Source organism: Lissotriton helveticus, chromosome 1_1 (genome assembly GCF_964261635.1).
Source record: "Lissotriton helveticus chromosome 1_1, aLisHel1.1, whole genome shotgun sequence".
NCBI lineage: Eukaryota > Metazoa > Chordata > Amphibia > Caudata > Salamandridae > Lissotriton > Lissotriton helveticus.
In genome coordinates this window covers 469,890,870-469,905,644 of record NC_136057.1, presented here as the reverse complement: position 1 = coordinate 469,905,644, position 14,775 = coordinate 469,890,870, and the positions used below count along the sequence as shown (strand labels likewise).

At 49.3% G+C, this 14,775-nt stretch overlaps 1 protein-coding gene across 1 annotated transcript in view; it reads right to left on the bottom strand.

The window, feature by feature from the left end:
* Nucleotides 1-14,775, bottom strand: part of TTLL12 (tubulin tyrosine ligase like 12) — a 256,888-nt gene that overhangs the window by 89,774 nt on the left and 152,339 nt on the right. Inside the window, exon 9 of the mRNA XM_078673878.1 lies at nt 8,300-8,411. Within this exon, the coding sequence (XP_078530004.1) occupies nt 8,300-8,411 (112 nt within the window). The remainder of the gene's footprint in view (nt 1-8,299; nt 8,412-14,775) is intronic.

Sequence of the window (14,775 nt, the reverse complement as noted above, 5' to 3'; positions counted from 1 at the left end):
CAAGGGAGAGTCACCTATCTCGTGACTACAAAGACTTCTTCCAAGAAGACCACAACCTGCAATCATCCGAGCCCAGCACCAGGTGGCGATCTATTGCTAAGAGTACAATCTGCAGCTCATATGCCTCAAACACCTATTTATCTGATGTTACCTCTCTCCATTGAGGAAGGTAGTTGGAAATATTTGCACCCATGTGATGGGAACGAGTGGATGTAGACATCACCTGGTCTAGATTACTGTTTACGACCTGCATCTCGACTCTTGCTTTGCCCTTGTTTTTTATAGGCCGCCAAAGGGAATTGACTGTATGCCTGATGTTGGCAGGCAGGTTTGTATTGGGAGTGTAAGGATTGACATTGCTGGAAGTGTGATAACCTACTCTAAGTTGGGAAACCTCTTCCTCGAGCCCCCCAAAAAGGCAACTTTTTAAACTGAAGGGCACCTAGGGACCTATCGGTATCTGTGTCCATTTTTATCACCAATAGCATTTCATCTATGCGCTTCCCAGACAAGGTTTCTCAGTCGTAGGCCTTATCCAATACCTCCGATTGTCCTTCTGGGCTAAAAGACATGGTTTAAGCAATCCTTGGCGTCTCAAGACCACTGCTCCAGCTAATTAGCAGAAGCCTGTGGAGGGGATGTCCATTCCGCAATCTATAATCTCAGAGGAAGCGCGCTCTCTCTACTAGAGGACCTTTCTTGCTTCTTGCTTTTTGCCCTCAGGCACGAAGTCGACTAGGCTGCTGACATCAACTCACATTTGCAGATCAGAACTACCCAGGAACGCTAGTGAGTTAGCGGTTTGAACAGTGATAGCAGACATGAGGAAGAACCTCTTCCCTATATTGTTAAAGTGCCTGCCTTCTTTGTCTGGTGGCGCGGATTAGAGACGATAGATTTTTAGAGCGCCTCCGCGCCGCTTGTGAGATCACAGAATTCGCTTTGGGATGACCTGTGAGGCAAGTGGGGAATCCTCTGCAGCCTTGTACTGTGTCCTTGAGAGGGAGCACAGCCACTACTGGAGCTGGGTTTCTCAATCTTAATCCCTTCCTTCCTGATCTAGTCAATGATGGGATGGCCCTTACGGACTTCCATGCTTGTCTCTTGAATTCATAGAGAAAGCAGTCTAACTGTTTAACGCAGGTTGGGAGATGCAGCACGGTCCATTAGGTTATGAAAGCCCCTGATTTCCTCTGGACAAGAATCTGAAGGATGTGGTGTTGGAGACAATGGAGTGGGAACACGGTAGTTGTCGTACTCATCCTGTGGAGTTTGTGGTTCAGGGATCTCTCCTTCTCCCCTTTCATCTTCTGAAGATGTTGGTTCATCTCTTGATGGCGCCGCTATGTAATACACAGGTGTCATTCTGGGCGTCATAGGTGGAGGAATGTGCCTTGGAGTAGTCCGAGTAGTAGGTTGAGTTGGTACTACTAGATGTTACTGCGGAGGGTCAGAAAACCTCTCTCTGTAATTTTGCAGCAGGGCCTGCAGATCTTAGACGAGCAACATGGGCATATGTACTTCATCATACCTGGGTTGTGGAGGAGGATGGTATTGATAATGCTCATAATGCCTCTTGGGAGGCGCATAATATTGATTGTAATAATGCTCTTCCACGTCATCCTGGTATTTGACCTGAAGTTCTGATGGGCTGCGCATTGCCCTGAAATGCACGTTGTCATCTAACTCATTCAGGTCTAACAGGTGACATGGTGGCAGAGGTGAGAACTTGCTTGGAGATGTCAACTCAGGTCTTAAATCTTTTTTGTAGATCTTTGTAATTTTTATCATCGTCAACTGTCCCGTTGATGTCTGCAATGTGAATTTCGGCATGGACAGTAGGAATTCAGTTGTCTGTGTTGCTGCCAACAGTGCCATTGGGAGTAACACTGAAGTTGACGGTGCCATAGTAGATGACAGTATTCTTGTTAACGCGATGGGCGCGTTGACTGCTGTGGTCGTCGTTGTCTGAGACAATGGTCTTGTGGACGAGACGATGGTGACCATCGTCGTTACCAGTGTCGACAATGTTGTTGTCGACGGGGCTTTGAGAGGATTTTTATTCCTCAATGTTGACGGTTCAGAGGGGGAAAAACGCTGACGTTCTCCTGTCCTCACACATGGAGTACTGGGTCAAGAGGAGGCTGCCTCATTAGAGATGACTTTTCTTTTCTTCTTTCTCAGAGGGTCTTTATTGTGAGTTTGTAAGGACTTCCTGGCCTCCTCAGATGTTCCCCTGTTCAGTTCATCTTGATCATTTATGTGTCCTCACAGACATGTCACTGTCTTCCTCAGAAGTGGTAGATCTCAAAGTTTTAAGCCTTCTGTAGCCACATTAGTAGCTTCCCCTCCCTGTCCTTTAAGATCTTAGAGGAAAAAGTGCAACATTTTGCAATGATTTACCGGATGTTGAGGGTAGTGGCATTAAAGACATTCTTTACGTGGACCGTCCACATGTAGCCATTTCTTTACACAGGTTTTGCAAGATCTGAAGAGGCCTTTCTTAGAAGTATTAGACATAGCTGTAGATACATCTTCAACTCTAAAAAGAAAAACTGAGCAGAGCTCAGAGAGACCTCCCTTCACATGATGTGTGGTAGAAAATCTAAGGAAACCTGCCTCTATTCAGAGTGTTCTAGTGGGGGCTATCTCCGTATTAGTTATAGCTCAAGTGTGGTCCTTTTTGTTAAAAGGACATAGATAGGCTATTAAACTGACTTTTCATTGCCATTACAGCCTATGATTTTTTTTTATTTTTAGTAAATCTGTTTTATTGAGTTTTAGGATTAGTGCAGCATAAGTCATATTAGAAATAGGCAGTATTGGGCACTTCGATATATAATGCACAGCATAGACATATAGCATATGTTCGCACGGAGTAGCATACTGAATGGACAAGAATGAAACTGACTGATTCAAGTGCAGCATGATTCAAGTAATCATGTCACAGTCTACAAGGAGAATATCCACTAAGGTAGAAATGCTGGCGAATGTCCGTGCATATACTGTCCCATAGAGCCAGCAGGATACTGACGCTCGTTTGCAGTTGAGTGTCAATGACAGATTCACTGTTAAACAACGAGAACTAGGAACCGTGCATACAAAAGAAAGGAACAAAAGGAAGGGAAAAAGAGGACTGCACAATGTGTGTAACCAAACATACAGCCCGTAGCTCCCTCCCTTTCATGTTACCATGTATAGTATGATCCGTGGCTCGTGTATCCAGTAACGGCTAGCTGCCGCCCCACGTCTAGAGCCTGCATCAGTTGAATGCACCATGGTAGTTTGTGTTTGCCAGTAAGAGAGTGGCACTTCACATGCGGCTCTACTACCTACAAATCAGAGTGTTGTCCAAGGCTGGCGCACCAGGGAGGTCTATGGGCGTCGTGTCAGGGCTGCACTAGAGCTTGAGGTGCATGGTGTCCCAATAGGTGGCAATGGAGACACTGCGTAGTCCTAGCGTCTCCTCACACCTAATTGCTAAACTCTCCCCTATAGCCCACGCAAGCTTGCACATGCGAAGGGTCAGGTGCCTTCCATCTTTTACTAACCAGCCGCTTGGCCACTATCACCCCCAGATAGGAAAATCTGGACGTGACCTTCGGGCTGGGGGTTCTACGAAATTTGTGTAGTAAATATGTAGGCCAAGTGAAGGGTAGCTCCTGGTCAGTGCACTCGTGCAGCAGAGTGGCCACACCCCTCCAGTATTCCTCCACCCTGGGGCAAGCCCAGAACATGTGTAGCAGATCGGTCCCTATTCTCCACACCGCTGGCATGTTGCATCTCCGCAGTGGAAGTATTGATTGATTTTCGCAGGCGTGAGATAAGCTCTCTGGACGATGTAAAGCTCTGTGGGGCTCTCAAGTACTGCGGCTCACTCTTGGTCAGTGAACTTGTTACCCTATTCTTGTTCCCACTTGTGGCGGAGCGGGGCAAGGTTCAACGCTGTGTGAGCACGGAGTGAGGCTGCGAACCAGCGCGTTAAGTGTCTACCTCGTCCCATGATATGCAGATATTGTATGGTGAGATGCATGTGCGGCTCCGCTGTGACTCCCCATTTTGCCGTGAGTGAGGCCACTAGTGCGCAGTGAGTGAGAAACTGCCCAGGTGGTAGCCCCACTAGATCAACGAGGGTTGTGTAGGGCATGAGTGTCCTGTCGTGGTATAGGTCCCCTAGTGTGTGGATGTCTTTGTCATGCCATTCCCTAAGTGAGATTGACGTCAATACTGACTGCCCACTGGGAGTGCCCTCCAGGGGTATCGCCGGCTGCATGTGAGGTACAAGCTCCTACAAAAGCAGCTATAGGCTACCGCAAACAGCAGAGGCTCCGGTGGTCGTGGACGTGTCCACGGGTGAAACAACCGGACTATGTGTTCCAAGAGGTAAGGCGGCTGCGTAGTTGCTGTGTCCGCACAATTGCAATCAGACAGCCACCGGGATATCTACTGCAGTTGGGAGGCAAGATAGTAGTGCTCGAAACCGGGAGCTGCCAGCCCGCTCTGGTCCGTAGGCAGATAGAGCTTTTTCAGGGTCATCCTGTGCCTGGCATTACCCCAGATTAAATCTCGGAGCTGTCTCTCAAAGGTGGTGAAAAAGGAGATATGGTGAAAAGATATAGAGGGGCAGGGCAGGTTCGTAAAGTAGTATAGGAGCCGCTGGAGGATCACCATTTTGGTAAGTGCTATCCTACCCGTCACTGCCAAAGGCAGCAAGTTCCAGAATCGCATCTGCGACTTAATGGATGTCATCGCTCTACCAAAGGTCCCATCTTAGAGATCCCGCGATTAGCAGTAGATTTGGAGTCCCAGACATCGTACTAGGATGACACTTATGGCAAGGCCCGGGTCACATAGTCCCTCTTTAAAGGGGTAGAGGCAAGATTTACCTGTGTTTACCTGTGCTCACTTTCAACCCAGAAAAAGCAGCAAATTCTTATAGCAGCTGGGCCAGTTGGACAGGAACATGATCGATATCCCGGATATAAATGAGGAGGTCATCCGCGTAAAGCGTCACCTGGTGGGTAGCATCCCCTAGGGGCACCCCGACTGACAGCTGGGTACGCAACACCTCTGTTAACGGCTCCATGGCGAGCGCAAATAAGAACGGGGACAAGGGGCATCATTGGCGCGTGCCTCTCCGTACAGGAAGGGAGTCCGAGATGTAGGGGCCCATCTTGACTCTCACAGTGGGGCCAGTGTAGAGAAGGCGCACAATCTGAATGAACTCTGGGCCCAGGTCAAATTTCTCAAGCACCGCAAATAGATAAGGCAACTCTGGGGAGTCGAAGGCCTGCTTCAGGTCCAGCACAAGGCAGCCTGCTCTGGGCCATTCTTCCACAGCATATGTGGCAACTCGGAAGAACCGCCGTAAATTAAGTGAAGTGTTACGTGTCGGCACAAAGCCATTTGATCAACGTGAACCAGTCCTGGGACTGCCTGTGCCAGCCTTTCAGCTAGTACCTTTGCGAGGATTTTATAGTCGGTTTTGAGCAGGGCTACGGGCCGATAGGAGCAAGGCTCAACTGGATCTCTGCCCGGCTTCAACAAAGAGATCTGATGTGCGTTGCACATAGAAGGAGGGAGTTGCTGTGTATCTAGGGCCGCAGCGAACACCATATCGAGGCGCTGCACAAGCGAGACTTGATATGCCTTGTAGTATTCGGATGGTAGTCAGTCTGGCCCCGGGGTTTTCCCCGATGCTAGGGATCGAATGGCTGCACCAATTTCTTCCCAAGATATCTGCTCATTGAGCTTTTTACGGAGCTCCTCTGGCACTTTGGGAACCTGTAGGGGGGGTCAATGAACCTTGGAAGGTCTCCCCCATTAGATGTACATCGTGGTTGGTAGAGGCGTGCGTAATGCTGTGTCAGGGCCTCATGTATGTCGTGTTGTGTAGTTAGCAACTGATCCGTAGGAGAGCGGAGCGACCCTATAGGGGCATGTGCGTGTTCCTGACAGATCAGCCAGGCCAACAGCCTGCCCGCCCTATCCGCAGCAGTGTGTGTGTGGGGGGTGTTCGCCTGGTGTAATATTGGCAACGGTAGTGCTCCATAAGGTCTACGTGTTCAGAGCGCAACGCCGCTAGGCGCCGGGAGTCACGGCCCGCCCCATCACCTTCGAGTTCATAGCGTATCAGTTAGGACTCAATCCTCACAAGGGAGTCAGACAGTTGTTTGCGCATGTTCCATGTTGCCCCTATACAATGGCCTCTAATTGTCACTTTAAACGCCTCCCATTGGACAAGCGCATCACTAGCTGTGCCCTCATTTAGCTCGACATATTGTAAAATCGTTGTACTCAGTGACGACCGAAACGTAGGGTGTTCCAGGGGCTGCGGCTGAAGGCGCCACGTGGGGACCGGGGGATGGCGCGGTTCCCAGCGTAGTTGTAGCACTAAGGGATTATGATCAGAATGGGTTTGCCCTAGGTACTCCGTGCTCTGGATCAACGGGAGCAATGCTGGCAAAGCCACCAATCAGTCTAGGCGCACGTGGAGACCGTGTACTGCTGAGTAATGAGAGTATATGTGGGTGGCGGGGTTTAAGAGGCACCACACATCATGTAGAGCCCAGTGTAGCAGCCAACCAGAGAGGGCCTGCGCGTTAGATGCTGGGAGAGTTCTGTTGAGGGGTGGGAACGACCTGTCTAAGTCCACATCCAATACAGAATTAAAATCCCCTCCCAAGAGACAGGGAATCCCACTCCATCGGGCCGCTGCTTCCGATATGCGGGCGAGATAGGAGGCCTGATCTGAGTTGGGAGCATAAAGGTAGCCGAGTACTATGTCGACCATTCAGGCGCCCTTTCACAAACGTATACCTCCTATCTGGATCAATGACACTTTCCTCGCTAACAAACGGGATTCCCGCTCTGACCCATATCAGTGTGCCTCGTGCAAGCGCCGAATATATATGGCCAAACACCTGACTTCTTCATCGCTTACGCAAGCAGTCCAGCTCAGCCCTGAACATGTGTGTTTCTTGGAGCAGCCCTATTCTGGTCTTACGGCGCTACAAATATGAGAAAATGGAATATCGTTGTGTAGGTGTATGCATGCTGGGTATGTTTCACGTGACCACTTGTACCTGTGTCATGTCTGGTTAGTGTGTTTGTCTGAGTAGTATGGGGCGGGCCACCGAGCCACGGGTATGCATTGTGTGCGGGTGGGGGTGTGGGGGAGTTCGGGCTGATCGCAAGAGACCAAAACAGAGGTCATAGAAACGAACAGTGTTAACATTAAGGGCGAACACCCGGATGGGGCTCGTCCAAATCATATCCAGCCCAAAAGCCGCTATAGCTTTGTCAGTGCAGAGACTGATGTGGGAAGTGTGCCTGTATGGGAGTATCGACTATCCCTCTATGTCTCTCTATCGACTATCCCTCTATGGCGCGGATCTGTCACCCGTGTCCCAGCCTGGGTGTTGAGGCACGCCTATGCTGCATGCGCATTATTTATTTCTTGTACTTTCTTATCCTCCTTCCTTCCTCCACTGTCATTTTTACCATGACCCTGCTTTATTTTTTTCTTATTTTAGTTCTTGTTCTTTCCCATTGTTTCTCTAATTTTTCCATTCCTTACTCTGCAGCCTTTTCTCACGTGCCCTCTTTTTTCTGTCATTTTCTTCCTAATTACTCTTTCTACTTCTTTCTTTGCCATTCTTTCTCCCTCTCATTTCATTTATTCCTTTCACAGTTACTCTTTGTTCGTCCTATTTTCTTTTCAATTTTGTTTTCCTTCATAGATGTTCTTTGACTCCTTTATCTGGTTATTTTTCCTCATTTTGTCTCTTATTTTGTTTGCTTTCTTTCCCAGTCTTTAATTCCTATCTCTTGTCTTTTTTCCTCATTCTTTTCTTTGCCTTTCTCTTCTCTCTCCTCCTCTTCTATCTCTCACATTCTCCTCCTCTCTCTTTCTATTTCACGCTCGTTCTCATTGTTGTTGTCTAAACAGCAACGGAGCAAAACTGATCCTTAGGGATCCCAAATGAAAAGTTATTGAGTTACAGCTTTTGTAACATTAATACTGTATGATCCATGTAGCAGGAATGGGGTCTGCTAGGCGCAATGTTTAACTTATTTGGCCTCTGTGTACATTTACCCAATCCCTATTTTAGTCAGTAGCTCGCAAAGGATTTCTAAGATCGGAAGTAGCACGCACTATGGGAAAGGTTAAAGACAACTGATATATATATTTGATATTATACATTATGACCATTGTAAGCACTGGAAGTAACTAATTTGATGAGAACCTAACTTAAGGCTTAGCGCTACAACACATCTTTCCTATTTGTTACCTTACCTTGGGCATACTTTCTCTCTGTCTGATTATGCAGTCAAGGCTGTTGGTGATGTGAGTGTCCAGGCTTCTAGCCAAATTCCAGGGTTTGCAGATCCAATGATTGTCTTCTCCTCTAAAAAAGAGAGGATTCAATTACTTGTTTCAGGCATGTGGATGACATTTCTATGATGGCTATGAATTTGCTGTAACGCTTTTCTTTCAGTTAAATTCCTCTGTAAAAATTAAAAGGCTTCCAGTGAAAAAGTGTATCAAGCTCAATCTTACAAAGCAGGTCCCGACTAAGTGCAGGAGTTAGAATACTCTTGTGAAAATAAATCACAATTAACACTCCCTTAGACGGTTCACCACCTTGCTCTTAAGCCATGCGGCAAGATACTTTTTTTAAGGATAGAATTGGAAGGTCTAGATTAAAAAGAAAATCTAACAGTCTTCCCTAAAAAATTTTTTTTTTGTGTAAACCTTTATTGGTATAGACAGGATAAACAAATCTGGGCCTACAACCAAACTGGCCGGCCATAATACTTGAAAGCAGTCAAGAAGTCTAGAATGAAGTTACAGAATCAATCATAGAAGAACGTAAGCAATACAATCGTAAAAAAGGGGGAGGAGGAGAGAGGATCCAAACGGCCAGCAAACAGGAGCAAAGAAGGTTATTTTTTATAATAGAGCAATAAGGAGCATGACAGGCTCGGCGACAATATAGAAGAATCCGGAGTCCCAAATCAAACCATCGGTAACAGAACGGCTAAAGGGTAGCCGTGCAGGAATGTCAGCACTGTATATATCAGTATGAAAACAGAGCCGTGAACACATGTCGGTATATAATTAAGAACAACTTTGCATCCCCACCACCCAGTAGCACATCGGACACAGAACAAAGGGGCCGGAATAGCGACAACACCAAGACTAACCCGTCATACTAACCTTGGGAGAGAAGGAAAAAGGGAGGGAGGGGGGGGGAAGAGAAAAGAAGAGAGGGAAAGGAAAACACAAACTGAAAGAGAAGACTGCCGCGCCTAAACAAGCGCCCCGTAGCAAGGAACACATAAAAGAGCAATAATATCAACAACGAAGAGGGCATGGGAGTCTCAATGGAAAGCAGCAGAACTACAAAAAGAGAACAGCGACATTACTGACCCCACCCCAATCATACCATGGAAGGCAAGGACAGACGCGGCACTCCAATAAAGAGATACAAAAGGGCCATAGAACTGAGGAAAATAAAACATCAAATAGGACCCAACCCACCCATCCCACCCAGCACCCCTGCAGAAGGCTACGGCCTACCCTCCAAACAGCGCGCCTGTCGCCCTAAACCAGAACCCGAAATGTAGTAGAGACAAGAGAAAGGAAGAATAGAGAGACAAAAAAGGACATCAAAACTAAGGAAATAAATGGGAGGGAGGAGCAAAAGTGCAGAAACAAATACGGTCGGCCACAGCCCTCCACCCAACCATACGATCATATTACATGTGAACCAGAACGACATAGTCTTGAGCGCCAAAAAACGTACAGGGCGGGTCTCCCACAGCACTAGAATTATGAGCAACCTCGCCACAGATCCGTACATCAATAAACCACCGGGAGCCGTGCATCTCACCCCAGTCCCTTCCTAACCGCAGTTACCACCCACCACAGGACAGTGTGAGGTAAACCACACGATGTGAGGCAAGCACACAATTGAAAGAGAGTACGAGCAAAACGTAGGCCAGGAAGGGCAATCAATAAGCAAGCGGGCAAAAGTTCAAATAGGCAGTTCAAATGTCTCAGCAATAGCAACAAGGGCAATAATAGACAGGAGTTCAGTCTCGCCGTTAGGAAAAGCGGGGATTTCCCTGCAAAATGGAAACACGACCTCATCAAGGCAACAACAGGCAGCGGTCCACCATTGGTCTCAGGCACCCGGGGAGGATCGGATCCCCGCACGACATCCAAGTCCCCAAACTCCAAACATCGAAGAGCAGGAGGTTCCAAATCCACCGGCCAGCAGATCCGTCGATGGATAGCGACAGTAACCCACGTAGCAACCCGGGGAGGCGAGGCGGTGGCATCACTGAGACAAGAGGGGACCATGAAGGAGCGTTCACCCAAGATGGCGGTGGAACGAATCGAGTCTTCCGGAGTACAGGGGGCCAGGGCCGCGCGTAAGGATCGTAAGGCATCAAGAACGTCTCCAATCGTAGGCTCACGCACACACGTCCAGGCCCCCGTGCAGTCCAGCAACCCAAGGCCGTCATCACGAGGAGACCCACAGCACAGGTCGTCGGTAGCCATTTTGTGATTTCAGCCTCCTCACCACCCTCCGCGATTCTCGGAACAGTACACAAATGCGGGCCTTTACAGATTTCCGGGGGGACCCAGCAATGGCGGCCTCGGTGAAAAAAGGAGATTCGCCCAAGACGGGGGGCCGTCTGCAATATCGCTGGCGCTCCTCTCAAACAGAGTCCGAAGACGAGGGTACAGGGTCGATGGACGGTCAGCGGCGGGGGGACCCCTTTCCACGATCAGTCCACGGAGCACCGCGCCCCGCACCAGCCTCACGGCCGTCAAGGCGGGCCCGGATCAGGGTCACCGGGATGTTCTCGCAACGGCTCTCACCAGTGGCGCAGTCTCTTGGCTGGGGCCGACGGTCACCACAACGCCAGGCCGGATCCGATAGGCGAGGCCCCGGTCTCAACACCACGAGGGCCCAGGTCCCTTCGGGGGGTACAACTTCGGAACCGCAGCACGCCGGAGTCTCCAGGCCAAACGGTGAGTTAGAGCGAAACGTTGCGTTGCTATTTCTTCGGAATTATGTCGTCTCTGGGCAGGATATACAACAGGATAGGCGAGTCAGGCCAGAGGGCTGACTGAGCCGAGCTACAAGGCGACCATTACGCTCGCGAGCTTGGCTCCTCCCCCCAGTCTTCCCTAAATTTGAAGAGGTTTCCCTCATATGGATAGGAAATTACCCTTACAGATTAGACGACTGCTTTTTGTAATGGTACTGCATATTCTATTGTTTTAGTGTGCTGAAGACTTACACATTTACTCTATTTAGACCAATCTCAACAGATTCTCAGGTCGGACAACAAAAGTTTGGTGACACTAAAAAGGCAGATCTTACATGTTTGGCAGACAGACCCTTCTTTAGCAAGGACCTCCCTCTAAAACTCTGTACCTAGCCACCTCAGATTGGAAAGGTATCGCTTCAAATTCAGGAAATCCTTAAAGACCATTCTATTCTCCATGGCATTTGTTTAACTAGTGACTATATACCCAGATTTCTTCTCCTTTCACTGGCCAGGTGTTTTTAACTGGCTCACCTTACACCTGAGTACTGACTAATTATACTTAAGGCTTTATCATCTATATCATTCACTAAAGGGTAAATTTTCGACTCGGATTGAAATTTCCCTTGTTTAATATGGGCCTTTTTCCGGGTTGAACTAAGCTCCATTGTATGCATGTGCTCAGGCCTCAAACTCGTTGAGGGGTGTGGCCAAGGCAGTAAAGATAGCAGATGCACCTTGAACAGGCTTCCTAACTAGTGTTGCTCTAATTTACCTTTATCTCATTGCATCCATCTTAATCTGCCGAGTCAGGATTTGAGGTGGGTATTGCAGGACCTTAACTTAGTGAGGTGAGTCCTGTGGGACAGAAGCCAAATTACAGGAGTGGAGGCCTGGGCTAGTGGGCCTTATTGATGAAGCCTGCTTGTTGGGCTGTGCTGCAAGGCAGGTCTGATGCACAGTGCGCTGTGAACCAAAGATGTTGAGATACATTAAGTCCGTGGTGGCCAGGACTGGCACGTGAGGCCATGGGCAGCCCAACAGGCCCTTCTTGCCCCAGATGTTTTAAGGGCAGCTGCCAATTGGAAGGTGTAACACTGCTTCCCTTAATCTCCGGCTCACTCTGAGGTCAAGGGCAATCTACTTGAGCATACTCTGACAAACCCTATTGGGGGCTTTTCTGGTGTGGGATGCGAACCACAAATAGGGGACTGAAGTGGTTAATGGATGGACAAAGAACATACTTGACAAGCAAATGTCTAATTTCTGTCCTCCGTGTCTCTGCCTGCTCTCCAATCTGGCCCCAGCACCTACTTCCGATGGGTTGCGGCACACATAGCTATGGAGAGGGAGGAATTCCCTGGCTGTTCCCTCGTCATCATCAGCAGAAGCAGTCAGGATGTGACTATGGGTTGGAGGGGATCACGCTGCCCCAAATGGCCTTGTAGCATTGAACCGAGACACTGTGGATGCCCTTGGAGAAGACAGAATGTTATGACCCCTTTTGCATTGCTCTGTTTGTGGTTCTGCTTGTTGATGGAACACAGCTTTGAGTTCCTGTGCCTTCCTGCTGATGCCTGGTACCTAGCCCTCACTGCATCATGACAGATGGGGCTCATTATGCTGCGGTCGCCAGCTACTCCTCTTTGGGGTGCCGGTAAGCAGGGCTGGCACCAGCTATCCACAACTTGTTGATTTGTCCAGATTCCCCTACACTGGTGTACAGCTCCCCTACCACCACACCGAGGCTGCTGCAGGTTCCAGATGCCATGGAGGGGCTGACTCGCCAAACTTTGCATCTCATCATCAAGATAAGATCAAGAACTATATGCAATAACCTCTCATACAGCAAACAGATTATTCCATCTGTTGAATGGGGTGCGGACTGTATTGATTGAGTTTTCCCAGTTAATACCACTAACCATGTCGTGGTACTTAACCCTTTGCAAAGCTCGTGCTGCAGACACTGACTACTATCTCTCACGGGACAACTGGTGATGGCAAGCAAGCCAGGTGATAGCTGTCCGTAAAGTTGGAGATGGCAAACGGGCCAGCTATCCCCAACTCATCTTGCTGCAAAGGCCCTTGTCCTATCCACTGCTTCCCTCCTGACCTAACATGCTTGGACACCTGCTTACTTCACAATCGATTCTCACGGTAGGTCCTATCATTCATGGGAAGGCTAAAGTTGGCTAAACTCTGTGCCTAATCACCAGCAGATCAGGATCCGCAAGCAATGGATCCCCTTACACATGGGCCCAACAAGCTTTACATTACCCTGGAAGCAATAGGAACAACCAAAGGACTTCCCTGGAGGCATTGTTAATGGCGTAGTTCTCCTGTAGGAGGATTAAAAGACTCTGGCTAAAATGGTCCCCCAGTTGAAGCAGGTAATACAAGAACTGCTGCCCCAGAAATAAGAACTAGCAGACCAAGTTTGCTTTCTCAAGGGCAGGGTGGAGGTTGCAGAGGGCCACAGCGACATCAGGATGGTCAGAATGCCCAAGGATCCTAAGAGGCTAGATGAGGCAGAGTTCCTGAAGAACTGGATAAATTGTTTTGTGTCATCCCACAAACTCCGCCCCTCCCCCCCACCCGCAATTGAGAGGGTCCATTGTGCATTCTCCTGGTACCCCGCCTAGGCAGAGTTTAACAAGCATTTACAATGCAATGGTTTCACCTTTTGATATGTTTGAGCTATTGGCATTGTAAATGACAAAATTTGTATTTATGTGTTGGTTTTGAAAATAGATAAATAAATGGCATTGTCATTTACAATGCCAATAGTTTATCTCTGGCAAATGCCACACAAAAACACACAGACCAACACACAGACCCACACACACCAACAGAGCCCCACACACAATCAATCAATCAATCATGGACACTTATATAGCGCACTACTTACCCGGAGGGTCTCAAGGCGCTTGGGGGGGGGGGGGGGTGCTGCTACTGCTCGAACAACCAGGTCTTGAGCTTCTTCCTGAAGGAGAGGTGGTCTTGGGTCAGGCGCAGGTCGGTCGGGAGGGAGTTCCAGGTCTTGGCAGCCAGGTGGGAGAAGGACCTTCCTCCTGTCGTCGATCTTCGGATGCGGGGGACGGCGGCGAGGGCGTGACTGGCTGATCGGAGGTGGCGTTTGGGAGCGTAGAAGTTGATGCGGTTGTTGAGGTAGCTCGGGCCTTGGTCGTGTAGGGCTTTGTGTGCGTGGGTGAGGAGACGGAAGGTGATTCTCTTGTTGACGGGGAGCCAGTGCAGGTCTCTCAGATGTCCGGAGATGTGGCTGCGTCGGGGGATGTCGAGGATGAGTCTGGCTGAGGCGTTCTGGATCCTCTGGAGTCTCTTCTGGAGCTTGGCGGTGGTTCCGGCGTAGAGGGCGTTGCCGTAGTCCAGTCGGCTGGTGACGAGGGCCTGGGTGACCGTCTTCCTGGTCTCGGTGGGGATCCACCGGAAGATCTTTCGTAGCATGCGCAGGATGTTGAAGCATGACGAGGAGACGGCGTTGACTTGTCTGGTCATGGAGAGGGAGGAGTCCAGGATGAAGCCCAGGTTGCGTGCGTGGTCTGTCGGTGTGGGTGCGGTGCCCAGGGCGGGGGGCCACCAGGAGTCGTCCCAGGCGGAGGGCGAGGAGCCCAGGATGAGGACTTCCGTCTTGTCTGAGTTCAGTTTCGGGCGGCTGGTCGTCATCCATTCGGCTACATCTTTCAT